The sequence below is a fragment of the Histoplasma capsulatum genome, genomic scaffold (assembly GCF_000149585.1).
Source record: "Histoplasma capsulatum NAm1 scaffold_1 genomic scaffold, whole genome shotgun sequence".
NCBI classification, from domain to species: Eukaryota; Fungi; Ascomycota; class Eurotiomycetes; order Onygenales; family Ajellomycetaceae; genus Histoplasma; species Histoplasma mississippiense.
Genome location: NW_001813982.1, coordinates 5,426,549 through 5,451,653, shown reverse-complemented (window position 1 = coordinate 5,451,653; position 25,105 = coordinate 5,426,549). Strand labels below are relative to the sequence as shown.

Sequence of the window (25,105 nt, the reverse complement as noted above, 5' to 3'; positions counted from 1 at the left end):
CGATGTTTAGACATTGCGAATTTGCTATATAAACGGAAATTCCCAGGAAGACTTCCGGAGAGAGTCCACACTCACAGTCCAAGATGACCTTGGTACGGAATTAAGGCTTGGGCTGCATTATTTTACTGTTCCGGATAGTGGAGGAGCCTTCAAAGTTTCGATCTTCAGCCCTTATCTGATATTAAATAAGACGGGATTGGATCTTAACCTCCAAAGCAAGAGCCTTTTCCAGTCAACCAAAACTCCTGGTCAAGCTATAAGGACAGATGGGCGCAGTGGCGTCCGGAGGGCTTTACCATACATGTACTCATATCCTACGACGGATCGCAAAAACAGGTCCATTCTACGGGTAGAAGGTTCTTCCTGGAGCAAGCCCCAAAGTTTTGAGGCCATAGGGAGTAAGTTTGAGACCGTTCTACCTGCGTCAAACGGAAGATCCGAGTACCATGCTGGCATATCAGTTGAGGAAGGCGAGGGGAAATACAAACTTACGAAAGTGGTCACTGTTGCGCCTCGTTTCATCCTGAACAACAAGCTGAATGAAGACCTTATTGCTCGTGAACCGGGTTCCTCAACTGTGATCAGTCTCCGAAACGGTGATCTAGTTCCACTCCATTTCTTGCGAAATGCTCCCCAAAAGCAGCTCTGCTTATGTTTCCCTGGTGTAAATAACCAGTGGTCTTCTCCGTTTAACATATCGGACTTGGGAGCCATCCATGTCAAGCTTGCCAAAGCGAACCAGCGCCAAAAACTTCTACGAATAGAAATTCTCATGGAAGCAGCCACAATATACCTCCATATTACTAACGAAACTTTGCATTGGCCTTTCTCAATGCGCAATGAAAGCGACACCGAATTTATGTTTTCCCAAGCTGTAAGTCTCACTCCTCGAAATTTGCAGACATTATCCTGACTCTTTCACTAGAATCCGAATATAGATGCGGACGATGATTATCAAGAACCCGGCTGGCGTCCAATCAGGTACCGGCTTCCACCTAGAAGCATCATGCCCTATGCATGGGACTATCCAGCTGCCAAAAACAAATCCCTTGTTCTGCTTTGTCGTGGTAAGGAGAGACATATCAAACTAGCTGAGATTGGAAACTTGATTCCAATGAAAGTTCCACCCATCGAAAAGCACGGCCCACCAAAGATCATTGACCTCAATATCTCGGCGGAGGGACCAACGCAAACGCTTATTCTGTCAAACTATAAGCCTTCCAAGAGCATGTACCTCCAGCACCATGCTGTATCCTCTCCTACTAGTGTCTCCTCTGGTTTTGAAGTGAGAGATATCAAATCTGATGTCAACTTTAGAGCTCAGCTTCGATTGGGTGGTATTGGAATATCCTTGATCAACCAGAAACTTAAGGAGCTAGTTTACTTAACCTTCCGGGATATCGAATTCAAATTCAGCGAATCAAAACTCTACCAAACCATCGATACGACAATAAAATGGATCCAGGTTGACAACCAACTTTACGGTGGTATCTTTCCGATGCTGCTCTATCCGAGTGTTGTGCAGAAAACGGGAAAAGAGATGGAAGCACATCCTATCTTCCATGCTAAAATCACCCGTGTTAAAGACGATTCGTACGGCGTCTTATATATCAAATACGCCACACTCCTTTTGCAACAAATGACTTTAGAGCTTGACGAGGATTTCATTTTTGCGATGTTGGATTTTGTGAAAGTGCCTGGTGCGTCATGGTCTGAAGAGAAAGAAGGAAGACTTTGTGATGAAGATCTAGATATCCCAGAGCCACAGCACGAGGAACATGGCAAAGACGTTTATTTTGAGGTATTACATCTCCAACCTATGCAATTAGATCTTTCTTTCGTGCGCACTGAGCGAGTGAATGTCGAGGCCACTATGGAGCCATCTAATCCAATCATGTTTTTCATCAACGTCCTGACAATGTCTATGGGAAATGTCAATGATGCTCCGGTCCGTCTAAACGCATTGATGTTGGAAAACGCCAGGGTATCGATTCCTATGTTGCTTTCCAGTGTCACAAACCATTACACTCAAGAATTCCTCCGCCAAATCCACGTCGTTATTGGTTCGGCAGATTTCTTAGGAAATCCCGTTGGCCTGTTTAATACAGTAAGCTCAGGTTTCGTCGACATCTTTTATGAACCGTATCAAGGGCTCGTGATGTCGGACCGACCACAGGAACTAGGCATTGGAATTGCAAAAGGCGCTACAAGTTTCGTCAAAAAGTCCGTTTTTGGGTTCTCGGATAGTATGGCAAATTCACCGGAAGTTTGTCAAAGGGCCTGGCGGCAGCGACTCTGGACAAAGAATTCCAAGATCAACGAAGAATGGCGAGGGCACGCAACCGGCCTAAGCATGCATTATATGGAGTCACCTCTGGCGGAAATGCATTTGCTCAAAGTATGGCCAGTGGTATCGGTGGTCTAGCACGCCATCCTTTGGAAGGTGCTGAAAGGGAAGGTTTCCAAGGTTTCGTGAAAGGGGTGGGAAAGGGCGTTTTGGGTCTTGCGACCAAGCCAGCTCTAGGTGCTTTTGATCTCGCCTCCAGTAAGAACTTCCATCACTTCCTCTTAACATAATTATTCGTGTTAACGAAAAACACTTTGCAGACCTCGCCGAAGGAGTTAGAAACACCACCACGGTTTTCGACTCTGGTGGATTGGACCGTGTCCGCCTCACCCGCTTCATTGGCATGGATGGCATCGTACGGCCCTATTCACAGCGCGAAGCGCTAGGCCAGTTCTGGCTTAAGACCACAGACGATGGCAAATACTTCAACGACGACTATATTGCGCATTTCGAGTTCCCGGGCAAGGACATGCTGATCATGCTCACGTATAATCGCATTATGCTCGTTCGGTCCAAGCGGCTGACTACAGAGTGGGACATTAAGCTAACCGATATCCAAACCATTTCCAAAGAGCGAACGGGAATGAGTATCACTCTCAAGGGTGGTGCAAACGGCCCATTCATACCCGTACAGGACGAGAGTGCAAGAAATTGGCTATATAAACAGATTGCTATTGGTATGTTTGAGCTTTGACATACTGTCTCAGTTGATTGACTCCATTATTTTGTCAGCAAAACTAATTTTCTCTCTCCAGCTGTAAATGCATTCAATGAAAAATACAGTGCAAAGGGATAAAATGAATACCTTCCACTGCAAGTCACGCACGTTAATGAAATTAATGCCTTTTATATAATAGAGTGAGGGTGAGGGTGAAAGGAAGGGAGAAGGGGAGGAGAGTTTAAAAGTCGCCCGAAACGCAAGAGGAATGGGATACCTCTAGCGATGTTACTTTTCTATTACAGATTGAACATTTTAACCTTGCCCACCTTCATTTTCGCAAAAATTTATGAAACGTACATTCATCTTCAATTCTGCTCTTCGTCCCATGTATTGCGCATGGTGTTGTTGTTTTGTGGTATTATCATTGCCGCTGCTACTTTTTATATAACTAGAGACCCACCCACAGCCTCGTTATAATGTCATTTAAATTGATTTTTGCTTTCTACTTTTTTTCATTCTTCAGTTTTTAGAAACTGCAGATGGCATTCACGGACAGTTGGATATTGTCAAGATATTATGAAAATTACAGAAACTATCTGCGCTGAAATTTAAACTAGGGTTGATGCGGCCCGGATTTAGAATTTTAATTACTATCCCGGTGCAATCCAATCACCCTGTGAAGAAGTTGGCAAGAGGGTATAAGAGGAGTATTATTATTATCATTGTTATTATTTCTTCATATGCTGTATTGCATTAACACTAGGAATATATCCAAAGCCCTACTAGGGAAACATAAAAATTTGGCTTCTTTATATCGTTCACGAATCCCCTGACTGACATGAATGAGAATGGTATCAAAAGCTAAATGAAAAAAAAAGACTGAAAGAGAGTATGGAAAGGGGGCCAAGGTATTCATTTCCCTTCTGCCCGTCCTACAAGCACGCCATCCAACCCAAGCGGTTCCCATACGTCTCTTGCCTTCTTATTCTGCGCCCACACCACGTCTCCCTTGAGGTACACCTGCACTCCACCCTTTCCATTGGCACTCGCTGTGATACGGAATAATGGCAAGCCGCTCTGGACATGTGCTTCGCGTAGTGGGATCATGATAAGTCCCTCATCTGCACACCATTCTTCCACGACGTCTTTGAATGTCGGCTCCTCGATGCGCTTGGCTGATTGCGTTGATCGGGATTTAGAGGCTCCAGCCGGTGCTTGCGTGGATGAGGATTTTTGCTTGATATGATTTCGCAAGTCTCGTTGTTGTCTCTGTTGACTGGTGACTGGCGGTGGCAGCTCTGTCTTGGCCCTGTCACCCAGGGTCAAGTGCAAGGTTCATCATTTTCAAGTCCCCGTTTCCCATTCTTCGGCGATTTCGTCGACGGCATTGATTTCATCGGGAACTTGTGACTTTCCACCATGAGAACCATTGGCCAACTTCTTCGTAGTTAGGCTCGGACGTGAGCCAGAGGTGTAGCACAGCATGCCATTTCGGGAATTAATTCAGCGGTGAGGAGGAGAGCGATGATGGCTGGTTTGAAATAATCCTTCCATTTCAAGATGTTTTCGAACGGGTCTATGTTTTGGTCTTGTGGATTCACTTCGAATTCTTCGCGGAGGTGCCTGCCTAAACGTGGGAGGAGATGATTTCGTAATGCCGTGTCAAATTCCGAGCCTAGCGCTTCTTTCCAAAATTCAAGGCCACCAGGGAGCCCACTATCCAAATCCCAGGTATCCAACATCAAGCGGAATTTTCGCTTCGCATCAGATAGGAGTCCGGTTGGAGCCTTGGGGTTTGTATGTCGTTCGTCTAAATATCGTAGCCAGTCGAAGAGCCACCATGGAAACTGTGATGTCTGGGACGAAGTTCCATTTCGTTTCTTCTTACTTCGTGGCTTCCATTCTTTGATTGCCGTGCTAAGTTTTGGGGCAATAAGCTGGTCAAGAACATTGGAGCATATGAATTCGGGTAACACATCTTTCCAGGCATCTATCAGAGCTGTTGCGCGTGACGGATCATGTACGTCCCAGTCGTTGAGGATGGCAGAGCGAATTCTTGGGAGCCATATAGTATATACCATGGTTTCGTACGGGGTGGTGGAATGTTTTTGCCTGCAGTCACCCTCCTGCACGTTATGAGGTTTTCGAGATAAGATAGGTTGAAGCCGTTGGAGATTGGACACCAAGTAAGTGGGGTCATTCAGTGGCTCCCATTCCTCCATAGACTCCCTAAATAAAGGGTGAACCGCCGCAACAGCCAGCTCAGAGAGCTGATACTCGTCGAATACATCTTCGTATTGGATTTCCAGCGCCTCCAACTGCCGGGTGATTTGCTCCCATCGTCCTGCTAGGTTGTCATCAAGTCTAAAATTCTCTAACGCTTCCACAGCCAAAGATAATGAAGAAAGTTGTCCAATTTTAGTCTCTTGCGTATCCAACTCTGCCACGACCTCGTCCTCTTCAAGCTCCACAAATTTCTTTCTCTCTACCAGTGCCTTCCATTGATCGGCAAAAGCTTCGAGGTCATTCCTTGCTCTCCTTGCAATTTTTAGAGCCTCACTTTCGTCAGCGCTCACGAACTCCAGCGGTGTCATCAACCCAGCCGTCGACGTCAATAACCTCTGCTCTTTGCCAGTGGCATCGACCAACGACTTGAGGATATTCGGAACCTCCAATCCAGCCGTATCCGCTTCAATCTCGCGCGCAGTTCTAAACTTTGGTTTCACAGGGCCCTTGGGGGTATTTGTTCCACTCCGACTCCCTTTCTTCCGCTCCTCTTTCCGCCGCCGCCTTATTTCACGCTCTTCATCCGAGCTATCTTCCAACACCTCCCCTTGCCTAGCAGCCTCACGTCTTGCTTCATCTTTCGCCTGTTGCGATTTCTCCTTGACAGCACCTAAACCAATTCCTTGAGGTCGCAATACTGTTTCGATTGGATTAAGCATCCCCTGTCCACTGGCGCCCAAGCCCTGGCCTTTCTGGTACCCCATTTTAGCCATCATTCGGGCGGCAAATGTATTTCCGCTTCCACCAGGCCCTGCCTTGTCCGCCCGATTTTGTCCTTTGAGAGTGGAACCGCCGCCATTTTCCCATGTTGAACGATGACCAGATTTTGCATTCATGGTAGGTGGGGGTGATGGAGAGAGTGTCACTGTCGGCGGTGCAAATCGGCGAAAACCAACAGCAGGCTTCTGGTCCCATTCCTTCTCATCTTCAGAACTGACATCGTTAATTTTCCGCTTCTGGCCAGCAAAAGATGTTCGCGGTGGCCAATCCATGGGGAGGACGAGTCTAAAAACTGCTCAACCGGCCTTGTTTCCTTCTTCTTGTAAAAGGAAGACTCATAAAACACGGCCACCTCACCTAGGCACACTCAAAATTTCCATATGACGATAAACGCTAAGGTTGACGGTTTTGCAGCCACTCCTCAGAAGCGGTTGGTTTTAGCTCATCATCGCGCACGTGACCACCGTCAACAGTCAATCTTTTCATGGCTTCGTAACATGTCTATTGTACTGAACAACTCTATCTGTCATTACAATGGCTGACGATGAGCTTCAGAGGCTGCGCTAGCCTTTTAAAGTATGAGCAATACTGTCGACAAGACGCGGAGCAAGGCCGACGGGATGCAGAAGATCAAACGCGGCACTCAGATGTCTAACACCCATCTCTTTCTTGGGATTGTCCCTGCGCTGCCCAAAAATTCAACCAAAGGCAGTGCTAATAATGCTAATGCCAAACTCTGGCCCCGACCGCATCCGGGAATAGGGGATCCGCTGGATATGGAAAATTTTATTTTATGGAGCGCCACTTCAACCACTTGCATGGATTGGTGACTATAGGAGGGAATATCCAAAAGAGTTATTCGCTAAGAGCTCCACCGTCATTATTACCAACGAGATGCCATTACAATACCCGTAGGATCAGTTATAAAAGGCCCTCTATGCGCGAGTCCGGCGGGCGTTTAATCTTCAGGAACATAGTCTTTGAAAACTACTCCAATACAATACCATTACCGATGGTGGCGAGGGGTAGGAGGAAGCTGCTGCTCGACCATCAACGCTTCATCAAACGACTGGAGAGACTGTGACGCCCAACACCCCCTCACCCCTCACCCCTCAATGTTTGCCCGGCCTCTTGCAGATGAGTTTTGCGTGTACAATGAGGGTGGGAATGTCAGAAGGCCGGCTTTGATTGGTGAACTCGAGCTATTCTGGATAGGCTTCAAACATGGACCTTGATGATAGGAATGATGAATCTTATGCAACTGAACTTAGCGGAGGAAGTATCTGTCAGTTTTAGTATATCCTCTTAATCACAATGCTATTCTGGTTATAGGTGGGTCGGGTTACAGTGTGTTCGAACCCGACCCTCACAATAACACAGAGATAAATAACTCCCGGGCTGACTTCGGCTTAGTCACTCCAGCCGAATGACGTAGCCGTTGCTCGGCATCACTTAGGCCAAGCCGGAAGCCGGGACAATTCCCACTTCAACAACATCCAACATTTGAACGCCCGACGGCATGCCCACGGAGGAGGCAAACAGTCTTTGTATAGATGCTTACGTATATACAATTCCGGGTTCCAGGCTCTTTCTGATCCAGCAAACAGCCATCTTCTATCCCTATAGACCTGTTAACGAACTGCCCCTTATTCCCAAAACAAACATCGTCCTCGACACAGCAACAATGGCTACCTCCGTCTTCCGCTCAACGGTATGCGGTGCCCTCCGAGCCGGAGCTGTGGCAACTCGATCAAATGCCGTGGCCATGTCGGGAGCTGCAGGAGCACGCCTCATTTCAACCAAAGCAACCCTCCCAGATCTCAAATGTAAGCCCTTCAGATCAGCCATGTCCGTTTGACAATTGATCCAATCCCTTGCCAACACTTGCCCAACACAGATGACTACGGCGCCCTCGAGCCATCCATCTCCGGGAAGATCATGGAGCTCCACCACAAAAAACACCATCAAACTTACGTAAACTCCTACAACGACGCAGTCGAGAAACTAGCCGCGGCACAAGAAAAAGTAGATATCCAGTCCCAGGTGGCACTGCAGGCTCTCACCAACTTTCACGGCGGTGGCCATGTCAACCATACACTATTCTGGGAGAACCTGGCCCCAAGGAGCGCTGGAGGCGGTGACCCCCCTTCCGGGGCCCTGGGTACGGCCATTGAAAATTCCTTTGGAAGTTATGACGCATTCAAGTCGACCTTCAACACGGCGTTGGCGGGGATCCAGGGCAGTGGCTGGGCTTGGCTGGTTAAGGACAAGCAGACGGGGGAGATTGCGATCAAGACCTACGCTGTAAGGGCCAACCCTCGCGTTTTGTGAAGATAATGAGAGCATTGGATGCTTCGGGAACTAAATCCACTGACCCTCATTTCCACTGTAGAACCAAGACCCTGTCGTCGGCCAATTTGTCCCCCTGCTCGGCATTGACGCCTGGGAACATGCCTACTAGTCAGTCCTCCCCTCTCTTGTTCAATAGAAACACAAATCTAACATATCATCCACCTACCAGCCTTCAATACGAAAACCGCAAAGCAGAATACTTCTCCGCTGTATGGGACGTCGTGAACTGGAAGGCTGCTGAGCAGCGATTTGTTTAAAAGTATATGTGTATATAGCTATTTGAAAACACACAACTAACCTTTTCTACAAGAACAATTTTTCTCGCCCAAAACTGAAAAGCATCAGCGATTAAACGCATGCAGGCATTGACACATTGGAGTAAATACCCGGCTCCTCTCTGACCCTATCTGCAACAATCCGCAACGAGTCACCAACCCGCTGTTAACTGCAATTACTTTTTTTTTTTTAAACTGGCCAGCTCCATGTATATATATATATATACATATAGCATTTTCTTTGTTTTCTCGATGCATAGCTTTCCGAAGTAGTTGGATGTATAAAACAGGTCGATCACCTTTTTAATATTTTTATTCGCCTACCATGTATTTTCTGTATTCGGATCTCAGAAAAGCTAGATTTATTTAAGCAAAGGTTACTTAACTACTTACTTGACTTCTTGCCTTTCTTGATCTTGTGTTTGTTTATTTTACTTTTACATTTTTGTTGTGTGTGAGAGAAAAGTAGTTCAAGCGCTAGAAACAACAACAACAACAACAACAATCATAAAGATAACAAAATCCTCAGGTCAATCTAACGAACGCCATCCACCCATACCCCCATTTCCAACATCCCTCTCCTTCCCAGTGGGCCCGGGGTATCTTCTACCGCAAGTGAATTCTGAAGCGAGAATTGTCCATCACATTACTATCGTTTCAGTTCCCGGACCCACACGTATTTTTGATAAATAAAACATGGTGTTGAAAACGAAGAAAAGAAAGAAAGAACCCATGACCTCAGCGTACAGAGACGAATGGGGACGGAAAATAAAAAGGATAAATGAAAAAGAAAGAAAAAGAAAGAAAAAAGGGCGGGGTGAGAAGGGCGGAAATCAACCAGCGGCCATTAATAAACATGGTTATAGCATAAGAAACATCCTCATATCGTGGTTCCCTTGGGATTGTGTTTGCTTGCAGTGCGTTTATAAAAAATGAGAAGTACACAGTGAATTTCAGTTGAAATAGAATAAAAAGGGGACAACGCAAGTGAGAAACGCTATAGCAGAAAGTTCAGAACGAACGTATAAAAAGGAACGGAAGTAGTAGGTCAGCGAAACATTGGCCGTGAATCAGCACTCATCATTACGTGTGCACGTACAATACATCGTGGGAAAGAAGAGAAAGACATAAGAGCGATGAAACAGAGAATCACATAAGAAAAGACATAAAAAATTAGGAGCAACCCACTGCCCCGGCAGCCCTCCCTTCCTCCTTGCCTCCCCGTTCCCCTCTTCCCGAGGCTTTTAATAATAATAAAACAGAATAAACCAGGTAATAGAATCAGTTAAAACAAATCACACAATGGGCTTCCATGACGCTCGCCTGTGAGAAAATCTCGATCCTCGCTTCTCTAGCACACAGTCATCTGCAGGTGTAGTAGGCGCAGATGATGCAATGGCCGTATTTAGCGGAGTATTGGTATTCATATGTATATTATTAGTTTTTTTGTTATTGGTATCGGTATTGGCCTGACGATCATTGACGGTGATAGGAGTGTAGGCCGTTGCTGGTCTGTCACTTGCTTTGCGGGATTGGGATTTGGGACGGGATTGGGCTGAATATGTCATCGTGGTCGTGGGGGACGCCGTAGCGCTTACGGTTGTTCTTGGGGCGGTGGGTGTAGGCGTATCTCTCGCTGGTGTAAAGCTGCGGCTGTTGCGGTTATTGTTTTCTTTGCCCTGTGTCTGTGTTGGTGTGGTACCAGAGCTCGTCGTGCTACGCATCCAACCAAAGATACCGAAAGAGCTAGGACGTCTCTTACTCGCAGTCTCTGGGTTCCCCGATGTATACGCGCGATTGTCTGTGGCCCCATTTCGCGGTGTTGACATCATCGAAGCCGGTGATGTCCAGATATCCGTGCCCCCATTTTGCGCGTTGTTGTTGCTATGACTGCTACCTTCACCACCACTTCCACTACTGCCACCATTACCTCCTAACCCCAAATCAGCCCTAACTCTAGACGGCAACGGTAGTTCGATATGTAAACTCTTGCGGCGACTGGAGCTCATTCGTCTGCTCCTGCCAATCTTGGGCGATGGCGCACCATCCAGGTCATCTACAGAGTCAGGGTTGGTTTGGCGTTGGGAGGCAGCGGCCGCAGCGGTAACGGCGCGGCTGAAGAAGCGTGGTCGGAGGCTGAGACGGCGACGGGGCAGATCCGCGTTTTCTGTTTGTAGCTGGTTCTTTTTGCTGCCTGTGATGCGACTGCGGAGATTTGTGGGGGACGGCAGGTATAGCTCGTCGGGCTTGGATACTGCTTTTTCTTTGCCTGATGGCGTTGTTTCTGTTGTGGACGTCAGTGTGGCGGGGTCACCAGTTGAGAGCAAAGAGGACTCTTTGGTATTTGTGGAATGGGATCTCCTATGTTGATGAGAGTGCTGACGGGAAACCTTCAAAGGCTTGCGATGCTTGCCGCCATCGGCTGGTAATGCTGCTTCTAACCAGTCCTGGGGAGTAAGTGGTGGTGAACTTGAACTTGAGGCCTCACATTGTGGTTCCGAATGTGTGGATGTCAGGGACGGAGAGTATCTCTTCCGCAGTGCCGATGGGGTATTACCTCCACTACTATCCTCTGGGGTAGTAGTATTAATATTGGTGGTTGTACTTTCCCCAGCATATTCCCGACTATCTTGCCTAGATAGATCCCCGTTAAGGAAAAGCTCTGCCGGCTCCAACCTACCAGGCACATGGCCACCAAAAGCTGGAAACATACTCCCAGGACGGTCCCGACCTGGGTTAATTCCAAGCTGCGTGGCATTGGTCAACGTCTCCATTGTTCCAGATAGAGCTGTATTCGCTGTACTTGGCCGTGTTGTAATGTCATCCGCAGACCTGGGCCGTCGTAGAGAAAAATTCCCCCCGGAAAAGTTGGCGAACGAACGGCCCCGGTCCAAAAGGCTCTTCTCTGCGATGATACTCGAATTCGACCGGTTCATTGCGTCTGCATTGGACGTACTCATGGTATCTGGTGTAGGCGGTAACCGTCCTCCATTAAATAACTGTCCGTCCAATTTTGATGTGGTGAATTTGTATGGTTTAGCAGGGCCGTGCGCTTGGAATGCTGTCCCAAGAGAAGGTTGCCTTTTCTTTAATCTGGTCTCTGATGTCTCCGCTTGAAAGTAGTTATTATGTCGCTTTTGCCCAGCCGGAACAAGCAGACCATCTTGAGGCTGAATCCACGGATCGATCTGCGACATTTTAACATCTTCTTCTTCCTCCTGCTTCAGATCCAATTTGGAAATGGGTTGCGAGAAGCTTCTCGGGAGCGCGCCATTGCCTGTGGAGTCAATTTCAATCTGTTTTGACGGGGTAGCTAACGGTCTCAGATAACTGCATTCACTGAGGATGCTGAGTCTGGGCGATTCTGGCTCTGACGGCTCGTCTCCTGAAAGAAAACTCCCATTTTGAGAATCTGTGTTGAATCCATTTTGCAGCGCAGGCTCTTCGTCTGCGGTAAGATAAAGGCTACGAAGAGCGCTGGTGCTCCCACTGCTTTCTTGAAGGAACGACGGGTGCCGCCGGGCCATCCGTGCTGAAGTACCCCCTGCCTCCATACGGGATCGCAATGAACGCGCGGAGCTGGTCGCTTTCCACGATGAGGTACGATCTGGTATATCAAAAATGGGCGCGCCTTTTGGGGTCATACTGGGAGAAGCTACGAGTCCCTCACTGGTATGCGGACGAGCAGTCATTGGCCTCCCATCATCGTCACCATCATCATCATCATTAGTAGTAGTCTCCAGCGCGTCTATCTTCGCTTCGAGCTGACAAATCAATTCCACGGCCTCATTGACCGCCTGGTCTCGCTTATCCAGCTCCAGTCGAAGGTGCTCGTTTGAATCCCGAAGCCTCTGATTGCTCTCTTCTACTTTGCGTAATTCTTGCAGTTCCGCTTCTACCCCTTGGAGCCTCTGAACCTCCTCTTCTAATGTCTCCATCCGTTCTAGCTTCTTCTCCAGCGAAATGAGCTGCTGAGATCGATGGTAGATCTCCAATTTCAGGTCGAAGTTCAACTTGTTCAGTTTGGAAACATACTGAAAGATGGTCAGTACAGCTGATGCTGGCTAGCAAGATAAGCGAACTGGACATCAGAAGAATCGTTACCTGGTCCATCTCTCTCATCGCCATCTCCCTAGGCTGTTTCAATCCGGCGGATAAAATAGTGTTGACTTTCCGTTGTTTCTCTGACGACGAATCATCCTGAGATGGAGCTGTAGTGGGCGTTTGGATGTGGATGTCGCTCGGGTGCTCAGACGCCGCTCTCCGCCCGCTGCGGCTGGCCCGCTGTTCATTTATCAAGCCTTTGAGAAAGGAAGAAGTGGGGTTGACCAGGGGCGTTGATCCGGTGGAGTCATTGGTACCTATAATAATAACAGTTTATATATGTCAAGCAGAATTCATTGGCACCTTGCGAAATAGATAGCTAGGAAGTAAACTTACGCTGTGGGGTATCGTGTTGAATGGAAGAGGGGCTGGCAGATCCTCTGGATGCATCTACAACATATTCCACAAGTTAGAATCCTGACCCGAGCACGTACTTCAAGGAGATAGAGTGGTATTGTGTACATACCTGTATAAGTTTTGGTAGTAGTATTTCTCGTACTTCTTCTCTGGGAAGTGGGCTTGATGGGATGGGAGTGATCGGGGGTTGAGGGCTCAGCTGTCAAGATAATCAGGAACAATTCAATGGTTGGTTAAAAGGAAAACATTCAAATTAGCCTAAACTGACCAGAGAAATATCTGTGAGAGCGAGAGGCGACCCTGACTGTGGGAGATGAGGCGGGGCCGTTGGCGAGATAGTGCCTGTAGTGTTGTTGAGTATCCATGTTTGATGGCTAACAATGAAGCTCTCTTTTCTTCAGCCAAGACATCCGATGTCCTATAACAGAGCCAAAACAAGATGAGGAATCAATCGCCAGTAAGGATGTGGAGATATATATATAAAGGAGCGATTGTATAACATTCCCCTCTATTCAAATAATGGATAGGAAGGGTTTTGTTGCTGTTGAAGTCGGGCAGTTTGCCGTGTCGATCACTGGACCTGGAACAGAGCCTCAGATCAGAGCTTCAATTGTCGAGACGAGCATGCTTCCGTTAGACTTGCAGAGAATCGAATCCTGCCTGGTATGTAGTGACAGGGTGGGGACAGCTATCGAGGATGTGATAGCAGTATCAGAGAGAGAATTATTGAGTTACAGGTGAAGGACGGCCGTGGAAGTTAGTCAGAGACGATAGAACATGAATATAATAGTTCCGTAGAAAGGCAAAGAGAGAATGCAAGAAGAGAGAACGGTGGAACCACGAAGCGGTCAATTGGAGAATTGAATTGTATCGAGGGTGAAAAGTTGGTTCAGGGGCAGGCGAGGACGTGAGGAGCCGCAACGGCCTTCGTTTCTTCTTCGGCGGTGGCTGGGCCAGAACTCACACAAACTCCTCAATCGACTCCCAAAAAAAAAACAGTTAATCTACTCTGTAGAATAAATTCAATTGCAAAGGATTTTGTTTTATTTATTTTTGATATGTATTTTGTGGCCCCCAAGCATTCGCCTTCCTCTATCAAAAATGAAGCTTCGACAAAAATTTGGTTTATCCTTTACCAAAGTTTGTTTCACAATGGTTTTATCTTCCTATACGAATATTTCCTACTACTTAAAGAGAAGGAGGATCAAACATAAAAGGATCTCTCATCAGAGCAGTTTTTATCACTTTTGTCTTATTATGAAAGCTTTCATCGCTCTCATCCAGAGAAGAAATGGTTTATAGTCTACCCCCTTTCAAAAGTTTTCCACTGGCTCAAAGAGAGCTCGATGCAATCCGCCAGCCAACCACTGCGCGATCAGAGCACCACCCGCAACCTATCATTATCAGACTAACGCAGTACATCACAAAGTACATCACAAGTGGAGTCAATCCTGTAAGTTCCGCTGCTGAGTCTGTAGAAAAATTGCTATTTACCGAAGAATTGCTATTAACTTATTTTCCTTATTTATTATAATTTACTTATTTGGTTCTCACAAATCCGCGGTTTGGAAGCTGAAGAAGAACATAAAACCGGCCAATCCAGCAAGCTTCGGGCCAGGAACCCTCTCAAGCTTCGTATGCCAGCGTTCCCAGCTGGACGTTTTTATCCATTGCTCCCCGCAGCTAGCCCTGGAACCAATCCTGTCCAGCCTCTTCTAGGTTAGGCTCAGGGGCCAGGGGAACCGGGGAACCGGGCTGGATCAACAACTGACTTGGATTAATGAATCCAAACCGAACAAGCAGGGGGACACAGCAGAGCCATGTTTGCGTTCTGCGGGACCCTACGTCTGCTCTGTCAATATCCCCGGGCATTCCTACTTGGTATCTTCCTACGACCGAAAAGGAGGCGGATAGAGTGCGAGCTGCTGGTTCGCCGTCCAATCCAGCCAATCATGTTCTGCATTGCATCCTTTCAAGCCTTACGCTTTGACCGTCAAGATTTCTTGCTTCCCTTGGCCAGTGACATGAAACGAATTTACGTTTTACCGTTTTCTACTGTGTAGATGTCAGGGAGTGATTGAGCAATCACATGCGGTTCCTGAACTAATAATAATTCAGCAATATATGAGAATAGGAAACTATACGGAGTACGAAATAACAATTTCTTTGTATCCTATTCCCTTTGAACGCCTAGCTTAAAAAAAAAAAAAAAAAAAAAAAAAAGTCACCCACCCCCTGATATATATATGGATGCCCAACTCTGACTCCCCAATCACGATTTCTTAGCGAATCCCAATCTACGAATTCTTTGCTGGCACAAAGTATTTTATACCCTCAACTTCCCCAGTTGTATAATAGTTGTTTTGTTTTTTCGGTTATTTTTTCCCTCCCATCCCGCTTCCTCTTCACCTATTTCTTCCTCGTCTCCCCTGACCAGGCGCGCATCTCCTTTGCGCTGCTATGGGCTGCTCGGAATACTTGATATATGTCCCCACCCGCACACAGAATAGTAAGCATTAACGGGGTAAGAAATAAAGGCAACACTTCAAGGAGAAATACAAAATATAACGACACGGCACGGAAAGAAGGAGAGAAGAAGAGAAGAAGAAGGGCAAAAGTATAAAGAAAACTCACACTGCCTCTCCGTCTCATCCAGCCCACGTAAGAACTCCACCCCATCGCCCAGCGCGCCGCGCGAGTTATGCGCATGGTCCGCAATCTCCATCGCGCGTTTCTTGAATGTCTAAATTTTCCCATATGGAGAAAAAAAAAAATGTGTGTATGCTGATCAGCACGGTTAACCTTCCCACCAAGCCGTGTTACCTATTCTTCTCCCCTCCTCCCCGCAACCCCGTCTCATTTCCTCCCTAGCACATGAATATGTATATATATATGTGTGTGTATATAATATATATATATATATACCACCAACTCACCTCCATAAGAACATCAACCATCTCCTCCTCCTCAAACAGTTGCAGGATGCGCACGCCAAGTCTATAGAAGTGCGGCGCCAGGGAGCGCAGGTCCACGGTGCGCGGGTCGGCTTTTAGCGCGTTCATGACCTTTTCAGAGAGGGCGCTGGGCAGGTCGAGGGTGACGAGGGGGGAGGAGTCGGTGCGGGCGCTGTATGAGTGTGAGCCTGGAGGAATTGGGGGAAATTGAGAGCATTTGGTAGGTGTTTGCGTTGTTTAAGATGGTAGTTGGGGAAGGATGGGTACAGTAGAGGACGAACCCAACAGCAAGCATCTCGCCGAGCCAGAGGGGGAGGTCGATTCGGGTACCTGGTTTTATCTGGGGAGGTGGAAAGGGTGAGATTAGTTTGGGATATCTTCGACTCGACGTCATGGACAGCAGGACTAAAAAGCAAACGGCAAAAGGCAAGACGCGTAGACTACAGGGGAAAAAAAGAGAATTACGTACGTCCTCCCCAACATTGCCATCCAGGTAACCCAGCCCTGGAACCTCGAGTTCGAAGGTGCATGGTAGTTTCTTGTCCCCCAACCAGCGAGCACCCCGCCGCCGTCAGCCATCATGAAAAGCCATCTGGAAATTTATTTTCAAAAGAAGCAAAAAAAGACACAAATAGATTGGATGAATGCCATACCTGGGCATCTGTAAGAATAGCATCTATGTCATAATAGGCCATTTTTGATCGAGGTACTATTCATGTTCTGCCCTTCGATTTAAACCAGGTCCATCAATGTTTGCTCCGTTTCGCGTCGAGCTTGAACCGCTTCCTGTCACGTGGTGATAAGAATATTCCCCGATTCCCTTGCAATGAGAGATCGGATTGCGGGGGGGGATATACATAGTATATAAATGGGTGAGGATGTATAGAAGCTTCCATTGTTGGCATTAATCTAGTCATTATCATTGGATATCTAGATGTATGAAAGTAACAACAAATAGTAATAGAAGGAGAAGCAAATTTTGCTATTTTGTATCTCTGCACTTTCACGGATCATCAACACCTCTATCTAGTAATAGTATTTTATAGTTAGCTATGGATCAACTTTTATTTCACCTCATCTAGTTTTGCAGGAATTCAATAGCAGTTCGTGTGAACATCCTCGGGTGAAAGAGCATGCTGCGTCGATCGATTACCTTTCAAGCCCCCAACAATAGTAATATAAGTTACTATCGTCGGCAACTTTGACTTTTTTACTCCGTAGTAGCTTACGCTTTGTCTCACAAGAATTTCGGTTCCTGGGGCTGTCAATTGCATCCCTGGAAAACCGAGCTGGGATACTATCCAGTGGAGAATTTAACTCTCAATCGTGCAATCGTGAATGCAGGGGTTTTTTTAGAGTGTATACGGAGCATACGGAGCATACATGGATGTTTGGTTAGAGAAGTATCTTTAACGAGAAGGGGAGGGGAAAGAAGTAGAAAACAACCCTTCTTTGTCCATATTAGGAGCACTGAGTCCTAAGTCAACTAAATATAAATTTGCAACTAATTACCAGTGGGTTATCTCCAGAGTAGTCACGCGAAATAACAATGAAAAGGCAAAGAACAAGGACAAGAACTTGGTCTCTTTGTTTCAAGCTACATCGAGTGAGTTTGCTAACTACTCCGTACGAAATCTTTTATCAATGCATGGAGTATATATATCGTGCAACAAACCCGGCAACATGTAAATACCACAATGCGCCATGCCGCGATGCAATAAGGTTAGTTCCCATCTTATCTCCACGACGTTTGTCCCATCACTAGTTGACTAGTTATCACTGCTCGTTGACAATTATTATCGAATAACCACGGTGGACTGGAGTACGAGACAAAAGATATTTGGATCCGAGAACTGCCCAGTGTATAACTAATGTAAATAGATAGTCCATCCCCAGTCCATCGATGGGCATAGATCTCAACAGCGATGATCGACGGGATGCAGCAAGCTTTGCCTCTCGGGTGTTCCTGGGCCTTGTCTTCCTGTGCCTTGCCAACTGACAACGAGAACATGGTAAATATATGGTAAGCACCCTGTCTCAGCCTGCCATCCACCGTTGATTCGGAGTTGAGCGTCTAGGCTCGATTCTAGATGAGGACCCTTACCCATGGATCCCTAGGCGGTTAAAATGAGTTGACAACCTTGGAGAAGTGCTTACCATTTCATATTATAACTATGGATTGATTACTTCCTACGCAGAATTTTGTCGGATCGTTTTTTTTCTTTCGTCTTATGTCGTATGTTAGTTTATTATATTTTGGTTAGTTATTGTTTAATAAAACCACTTTCTCTCACGGTGTAGAATTGTTCTCTGTCCCTCCTTCAAACATACAGTACACATTGCATTGCTATGCTTCTGCTCTACAACCCAAACCAAACACGGAACGGCGAAGTGGAAAAAGAACTCACCCCTAGGCTTCGCTGCAATGCAATGATAAAGTGTTTTTAGACAGATGACCCCCATTCCAATTGGCAAGGTGGCTTTGTGCGCGGTGGAACAATAACCATCCTCATCCTGTCACCGCAACAACTACTCCCTGCTTATCCCAGTGTTCCCATCGAAACAGAGAGATCATACCCGCGATCGCAGGTGGTCCCCTGGCCTTTCGGTTCCTGTCCTGTTCCTGGTTCTGGTCCTCCGCCATAGTCGTTGCCCTGAGAGCCACAGAGACCATCATCCGCCAACTTCCTCAACTTCCTCAACTTCACTCCTTTGTTCGCTTACTCTTTTTTGTTTCTTTCTTTTTTTTTTTTTTTTTTGATCCCTCTCTCTCCCCCTTTCGCACATCTTGGATCGACCAATACGCTTCCGTTCGCTTGCTGATTGCATCCGCATCTCTTTCATTCGTTTGTTCTCAATATAGAACTGGCATCGCTGGCGTCATCCCGTAACCACCGTCGCCCGTCGTCGCCCTCATTATGGAGTACAATGCCATCTCCCAGTCCGACGAAAATGACGAAATGACCTCCGATGCTTCAGTCTCGGATATATCGGAGGCCTCTCCTAACAAAATCCACCAGGCTTTCGAGAAGATCACGCTCGACCTCGACAATCTAGGAGGGTCCAGGTTTATGAAGGTGGCGAGAATCGACGATCAGCCCAGCCCATCGCTAGGCTCGGTTATGAGATCCTTAGGGTCCGCCTTAACGAACAGCTATGACCTTCTGGACGAAGACAACTACGATACCACAGCAACCCATGGCGACCTGGCGAATGGCTTTGTCCAGGCCAATCACATTAATAATGATTCACAGTCTTCTTCTTCATCCAATCACCGCACCTCTGTAAACAGTAACTTCGACTCCTCCGCCAGTGACTACTTCCAAAACGCCACAACCGCGCCGCCAGCTGAGCCCCTTATTCGATCCCCTGTGTCTGCGTGTCCTGTTCCTCTTTGCCACCCAACACCCGACCTTCAATCACTACAAGGCGCCTACGTGGGAAATGTTGAGCGGCTGGAAAAATCTGCAGAAACCCTGAGCACCTCCTCGAATATAGGGGAGGAACTACGCAAGTTGAAGCAAGAACAAAGAAGGCTCTCTGTTGCTGCCAGCGGCAGGGCTGTTGATCCCCATCCATTTGGCCCTGGGTCCCCTGCCTCCGAAATTTTCACCTCCTCGCAATCGAACTCGATCACTGGCATAAATACCGCGGCGAGGTCGAGCGGATACTCCCCAGGAGATTACGTCGCACCCCAAAAGAACGCGGTCATGCTTGCCTCCTCCTCACAAACTGATGCCCCTGCATCTCTCGTGAGATCGTCCTCAATTGCCTTACGACTGGCTGGGTTCCCTGAACCTGAAAATGAGGACCAGTCGACCCAACCCCACGAACCCCTCTCTGCCCCTCCATTCCTGCCTCCTCTCGAGCTTCCTCAGCACGACCTTGTCGACAATCAACAGCTACAACAACCTATAGCTCCCGACCATCCTCAGCCTACATACGACGAGAATGTCTCCGAAGAGCGCTCCCCAACACCAGGTTCAACGGATACCTACAGGCAATCAAAATCTTTATTCAAAGACTTTGATGGAGTTCATTTCGCTCCCCTACCCAGAGAGAGAGTCCCGGGTGGCCGTGTTTCGTTGACGAAACCACCTCTCGCCAGAGAATCACAATCCTTCAACAATCCAACCCCGGGTGAAAATATGGTGTTTTATCCTGCGCCTGTTCCAATGATGCTTAACCTTCCCCCCCGGCGATCGAAAAAATCACCCGAACCGCATTACGAAAAACGCCGCTCGCAGCTCGTCAATTCCTTCTCAGCAGGTGCAAGGAAGTCGGTGGTGTGGTCATCTCAGCTAGATCTAGTTAATAATGGTAAAGAATCTAAGGAAGCACGGACTGCCAAGCGACTATCGGAAATACCACCACAGCTACGCGCTTCCGCTTATTTTGACCTCCCCCCTGTCCAGATGGACATTGAAATCAAGCAGAATTCAGCCGTTGCTACCCTTGATAGCATTCTTGATGCATCAGCCCTTGCACCCGTTAGTGCCTTTACCGATCACCCAATCGCAGGCCAAGTTGGCAGTGAGGTCTACGGCAAGCCCAAGACAAAGAAAAAGTTACAGCCTCTTCCCGGTAAGCAGGGCAAAAATGGCTCCCGCAAATCTGCTGCAGATCGGGATAGCGTCATGCTGTCCCGAAGCGAGCTTAGTACCATTGGGCAGGAGGGAAATCACGAGACTGAAGGACATGCTATTGAGGGTAGTAATGAGGTGACTCGATTCCGGGACTCGTATGAAGGGGATCAAGACCGCGTGGGTTCAGATCTTCACAATGATATGAAACAGCGGGATTGTGGGGAAAGAAATGAGGATCGCCTTGGGGGAAATGAAAATTCAAGTGGGAGCAATGATGAGGATAATGAACAGGAGGATGAGGAGGAGGAAGAGGAGGAAGAGGAGGCAACCTACGTTGGAGCTCCAACAACCCTCCTGGCCGAACTCCAGATACGCAAGCAAGAACAAAAACAACGAAATCGTACGGCAGCCACAGCGTTCCCCAATGGTATGCACTCGACATTACTCGAATTGGACGCTGTCGCCCAACACCAACGTGAAACGCGAAACCAAAAACACGTCACCCTCGCGTGGGAGGACCCTGTGATCGCTGAACGAAACGAACCAGACGATGAAGACGTGCCCCTCGCCGTGCTGTTTCCTAAAAATGTGCAAAATGATGAAAATAGACCCCTTGGCTTGATGGAGAAGCTGGCGTTGGAAGAAAATGAACCTCTCAGTCGGCGTCGGGCGCGCATCCGTGGCGAACCCTATGTTGGCAAAAAGTCTCCCAGTTCCATGCAACGAGGAAGCACGGTTTTCCTATCTACCAGCGATCTTAATGCCAATGGCAACAACAACAATGGGGAAGAAGATGAGGAGGAGGAAGGGGAGACGTTAGCTCAACGGGCCCGTCGATTAAAATCCGAAGAAGTTAACGAAAGGCTATCGAGGGACTTCACGAATGAACTCCTGAGTCAATTTGGCGCAGCGTCGATTGATGAGCCACACTCGTCGACTGAGCAGTCTAAGGATCCACAACCGCAGCCTGCAGACTCCACAGAGCAACCGGAAGAAGAGACGCTCGGTCAACGCCGGCGACGTCTACAGGCCGAGAAGGCGCAGGCGGTAGAGGCAGAGGGAGCGGGTATAACAGGGACGGTGCAAAATAATATCACTGCTACAGTCGCTGCCAAGCAGCGACATAGTATGGCGAGTGTCCTGCAAGCGCATCCGGCGCGTAGCGGCGGGAAAAATCTGTATCTCAATAATGGAGCTCGATTTGGAAATGCTATGCGTCATTCTCACTCCCACCAAATACCACTAAATGGCATTCCGGCGAATACGAGTACGACTATGAATATGCAGCAGCAACAACAGCAGAGTTATGGGGGGAAAAGTGCCAAGTACGCGTCTATGGGATATGGGTACGGCCATGTTAACGGAGCGGGTATGGGCAATGGCATACAGTACACCACCATGACCGGAATGAGTGATCTCGGAACGGGTCTGTCGTATCGGAATGGATATGGATACCCGAACGCCATTAATGCTGGTTCTGGTGCGCGGGCAGGCGAAGCCATTATCGACCCTGGCCAACGCGATATTATTGATCGGTGGAGGCAGAGCGTGCGGTATTAAGTGATGGGATAGAGAAGATTAAGATTACGACACACATAGAAATATATATTTTTGGCATTTCGTTTTCTGAATGTGTGTTTGCCGTTGGTTTGGAGCAGTTTCTCAAGGTTCTTATTTCTTCTTTATTTTCTTCCGCCCGCCCCATTGTTGTGTGTTTGGGAGGGCGCTTATGGCAAATTTCTCATAGCGAGATGCTTTTATGACGAGGCATAGCGAGGCGATTTCCTTCCATTTTTCTTTTTCTTTTTCTTTTCCGTTTTCTATTTTTCACCTCCATGTCTTCAATATCCATTGAATCCTCCCTATCGTTCTTTTGATCACATTCAGGTAATGGAACTAACTAGCCATCTCGGGAACGGGAAATGACAGGGCACAGAGTTAGTGACTGCTTTTTCCAGTTTTTGAGCGAGAAAGCCAGCGATAGGGGCGTGGCGCTGCTCTATACGGTCTCATTGGGATTTTCTACTTTGTGGCTTGTACATACTTTGGAGTTCTCGAGCCTCGTATTTTGTTATTTTTTTTTTAATTTTTTCACTTTTGTCTTTTGTGATCTTTTTATATCTCATCAGCGTCATCGCCATTCCATTGTCATGGCCATCCTTTTTTCGCCATCGCGTATTTTGCCTTTCCAGCGCCCGTCCAAACGTCTCACTTGTGTACGAACAATATTTCGATATCCTAACTATACGACAAATTCGTTATGATACTTTCATTTCTCTCTCCTTTTCCTGTCTTCCGGCTGGTCGGGCGTTTTTAGTTCTGACCAGGCTCTTTGCGCAATATAGACGACGGTTGTAACTAGTGGTTCTCATGTAGGGTACATATTTTGAAAGCACATATTGAATATAACTCCCTTCACTCAAAAGAAAGGAGTGTACTGCGCCGTAAATTTGGGCTCATCTTTCGATATGTGAACTGGGAAAAGAAAAGTCCCTTCTTGAGCGAGAGGGGGTTACTGTGGGTAAATGAAACCGCATAATCACCGCATTTCCCGGCAAAACAATTTGCGGTTTGAGAAGATAAGTTCAAGATTGATGTATTGTATGTACTGCACTGCGCTTTGCAGTCAGAAGGTGACGGATGCCAGCCCCTTTCAACAGATGCACCTGCAGCTTTCTTGACATCACTTGTTATGACTTTGCAAGTACGGAGTATTCCATGGCATGTTAAAGCTTTTTCGGCCTAAAAAGTAGCACGGTATACCACTTGCCTTGCGGAGACCACATACTGAATATCGCTCCATAGATCATGGGTCGCCCGCAAGCTTATTTTACGCATCGTTCAGGTTTCCATGGGTGTGTCGACGTAGAATGAAGGACGTCCGGGGGTTAAGGTTCACGGCGACTGGGCCCGGGTTGAGCAGAGTATCGACGCTGGACAAGCAGAACCAACCCCCCTCAAGAAGCAGAGATTCACGTTGACGCGAGGGTGAGGAGCGGGGGGAGCAACGAGCCCACAGTTCCAGACAGCAGCCTGCGGAGGCTGTGAAGCGGCAACTTGTCGCCCTCATCCTTGGATTCCCCAGGCGCGTATTCCGGGGTAGAACCAAACATGCTTGGTGCGGCAAAGCTTCGTGCATTGACATCAAATATGTATATACATAGTAGTAAACGTGGGATTTTTGCCGCATAAATAACTACCACTGTTGCTCACCATTTCCTTTATTCCATATCTTCGAACCTCGCCCTCACTAACTCTGCCAATGCGGAATGAATAATGCGACGGAGACATTTTCTTGCTGACAAGGTTCCAAGACAAGGGAAATGAACGGGATCAGCAACGGGACAAAAACATCAACATCAACATCAACATCAACATCAACATAACAACAATCTACAACAACCCGCTTCGCCAGCTACGCCAGCTACGCCACACGACAATAATTTCTTCTGCCTTCCCTATCCTGCTGCATCCAGCCCGGTTTCCCTGGCAGATCCTCGAGACTGGTGCCGCAGAGCTGCAGCTTACATCCTTAAACAATCAGGAAACCCCGCCGCAGCACATCATGGCCTTCCAATCTTGATTCCGTAACGGTTGTAGGGCAACCCGCAAGCTCTAGAGTCTCCATTCCCAAACCTTGAAGGGGACGGGGTGTGCTCATCATTAATGTAATGCACCTGCGCTGCAGCTTGTCACTTCACCTCTGTCATGCCTCCGTCTACAGTCTTTTCTTACTTGCGGCGCGAGCATCGTCGGCCTAGCCCACCAGCTACCTCACCATCGCCGACAACCCACCCTTCAACTGCGTTGCCAGCTAGTAGCCACCTCCCGCCGCAGCTCTCTCTGCCAGATTCGCCTTATTCGCCCAAGCTCTCGAGTACGATTGGCGAGTCGACTTCGTGGTTTGGGACACCGCCCCTGCAGCAACAGCAGCACCAGCACCAGCACCAGCACCAGTCGGAATACAACAACATCAATAATAATAGGCATAATAATTACTGTGGGAAGTTGGAGAATGGCTCTGATACAAAAAAGAAACAAATTGGTAACAATGGTGGCAGTGGTCGAGAAAATATTACGTCGCTATCAGCGTCACCACGAGTTAGTATCCCTCCTCTCATGGTGCGCCCACATTCGGCTGGAAATGGCGATTCGAAGAAGCCACTGCCGTCCGCCGATTCTCAGCAACAGGCAGCAATGTTACGACCCGATCATCACGATTCTGCTCCCCACAGTAGCAAACCTACCTCTCCTTGGAAGCTTACATTTGGCAAGAATATACTCTCGGACAGCGCGAAGGGCAGCGGTGGAATTACGGGTGGTTATTCGCCAGGAAGCAATAATAACAACAGTGTACGGATGAAGCCGTCCTCGCCTGACTCCTCCGGCGTCGAACGCAGCAGCAATGCTTTTAATCCTGGTCGTGAATTAGCTAAACATGAAGGTAACAGCAGCAGCATCGT

General features: G+C 47.6%; 10 protein-coding genes across 10 annotated transcripts in view; 5 read left to right on the top strand and 5 right to left on the bottom strand.

The window, feature by feature from the left end:
* Positions 1-83: 83 nt before the first annotated feature.
* Positions 84-3,143, top strand: HCAG_01546 (conserved hypothetical protein; the record flags this gene model as incomplete). Its single annotated transcript, XM_001544449.1, has 6 exons — positions 84-92; positions 191-874; positions 926-2,107; positions 2,278-2,545; positions 2,608-3,024; positions 3,103-3,143. The coding sequence occupies 6 exons, from the start codon at positions 84-86 to the stop codon at positions 3,141-3,143; spliced, it is 2,601 nt and encodes an 866-aa protein (XP_001544499.1).
* Positions 3,144-3,920: 777 nt separating this feature from the next.
* HCAG_01545 (conserved hypothetical protein) lies at positions 3,921-4,115 on the bottom strand (the record flags this gene model as incomplete). The annotated part of the gene is made up of 1 exon (XM_001544448.1): positions 3,921-4,115. One exon carries the CDS (start codon positions 4,113-4,115, stop codon positions 3,921-3,923), a length of 195 nt encoding a protein of 64 aa, XP_001544498.1.
* A 341-nt stretch (positions 4,116-4,456) lies between these two features.
* HCAG_01544 (conserved hypothetical protein) lies at positions 4,457-6,286 on the bottom strand (the record flags this gene model as incomplete). Its single annotated transcript, XM_001544447.1, has 1 exon — positions 4,457-6,286. The coding sequence occupies one exon, from the start codon at positions 6,284-6,286 to the stop codon at positions 4,457-4,459; it is 1,830 nt and encodes a 609-aa protein (XP_001544497.1).
* Positions 6,287-7,698: 1,412 nt separating this feature from the next.
* Positions 7,699-8,623, top strand: HCAG_01543 (superoxide dismutase, mitochondrial precursor; the record flags this gene model as incomplete). Its single annotated transcript, XM_001544446.1, has 4 exons — positions 7,699-7,840; positions 7,912-8,318; positions 8,407-8,474; positions 8,536-8,623. The coding sequence occupies 4 exons, from the start codon at positions 7,699-7,701 to the stop codon at positions 8,621-8,623; spliced, it is 705 nt and encodes a 234-aa protein (XP_001544496.1).
* A 1,313-nt stretch (positions 8,624-9,936) lies between these two features.
* HCAG_01542 (predicted protein) lies at positions 9,937-13,467 on the bottom strand (the record flags this gene model as incomplete). The annotated part of the gene is made up of 5 exons (XM_001544445.1): positions 9,937-12,675; positions 12,746-13,002; positions 13,082-13,135; positions 13,212-13,301; positions 13,371-13,467. The coding sequence occupies 5 exons, from the start codon at positions 13,465-13,467 to the stop codon at positions 9,937-9,939; spliced, it is 3,237 nt and encodes a 1,078-aa protein (XP_001544495.1).
* A 154-nt stretch (positions 13,468-13,621) lies between these two features.
* Positions 13,622-14,013, top strand: HCAG_01541 (predicted protein; the record flags this gene model as incomplete). The annotated part of the gene is made up of 3 exons (XM_001544444.1): positions 13,622-13,765; positions 13,840-13,858; positions 13,901-14,013. 3 exons carry the CDS (start codon positions 13,622-13,624, stop codon positions 14,011-14,013), a joined length of 276 nt encoding a protein of 91 aa, XP_001544494.1.
* A 772-nt stretch (positions 14,014-14,785) lies between these two features.
* On the bottom strand, positions 14,786-16,586 carry HCAG_01540 (predicted protein; the record flags this gene model as incomplete). The annotated part of the gene is made up of 6 exons (XM_001544443.1): positions 14,786-14,933; positions 15,142-15,205; positions 15,537-15,579; positions 16,039-16,228; positions 16,338-16,386; positions 16,526-16,586. The coding sequence occupies 6 exons, from the start codon at positions 16,584-16,586 to the stop codon at positions 14,786-14,788; spliced, it is 555 nt and encodes a 184-aa protein (XP_001544493.1).
* Positions 16,587-17,059: 473 nt separating this feature from the next.
* HCAG_01539 (predicted protein) lies at positions 17,060-18,700 on the bottom strand (the record flags this gene model as incomplete). The annotated part of the gene is made up of 5 exons (XM_001544442.1): positions 17,060-17,082; positions 17,210-17,332; positions 17,732-17,817; positions 18,088-18,142; positions 18,634-18,700. 5 exons carry the CDS (start codon positions 18,698-18,700, stop codon positions 17,060-17,062), a joined length of 354 nt encoding a protein of 117 aa, XP_001544492.1.
* A 274-nt stretch (positions 18,701-18,974) lies between these two features.
* Positions 18,975-22,202, top strand: HCAG_01538 (predicted protein; the record flags this gene model as incomplete). The annotated part of the gene is made up of 1 exon (XM_001544441.1): positions 18,975-22,202. One exon carries the CDS (start codon positions 18,975-18,977, stop codon positions 22,200-22,202), a length of 3,228 nt encoding a protein of 1,075 aa, XP_001544491.1.
* Positions 22,203-24,761: 2,559 nt separating this feature from the next.
* Positions 24,762-25,105, top strand: part of HCAG_01537 (predicted protein) — a gene marked incomplete at both ends in the record, with an annotated part of 3,328 nt that continues 2,984 nt past the window's right edge. The window contains one exon of the mRNA XM_001544440.1: positions 24,762-25,086. Coding sequence (XP_001544490.1) covers positions 24,762-25,086 — 325 coding nt within the window. The remainder of the gene's footprint in view (positions 25,087-25,105) is intronic.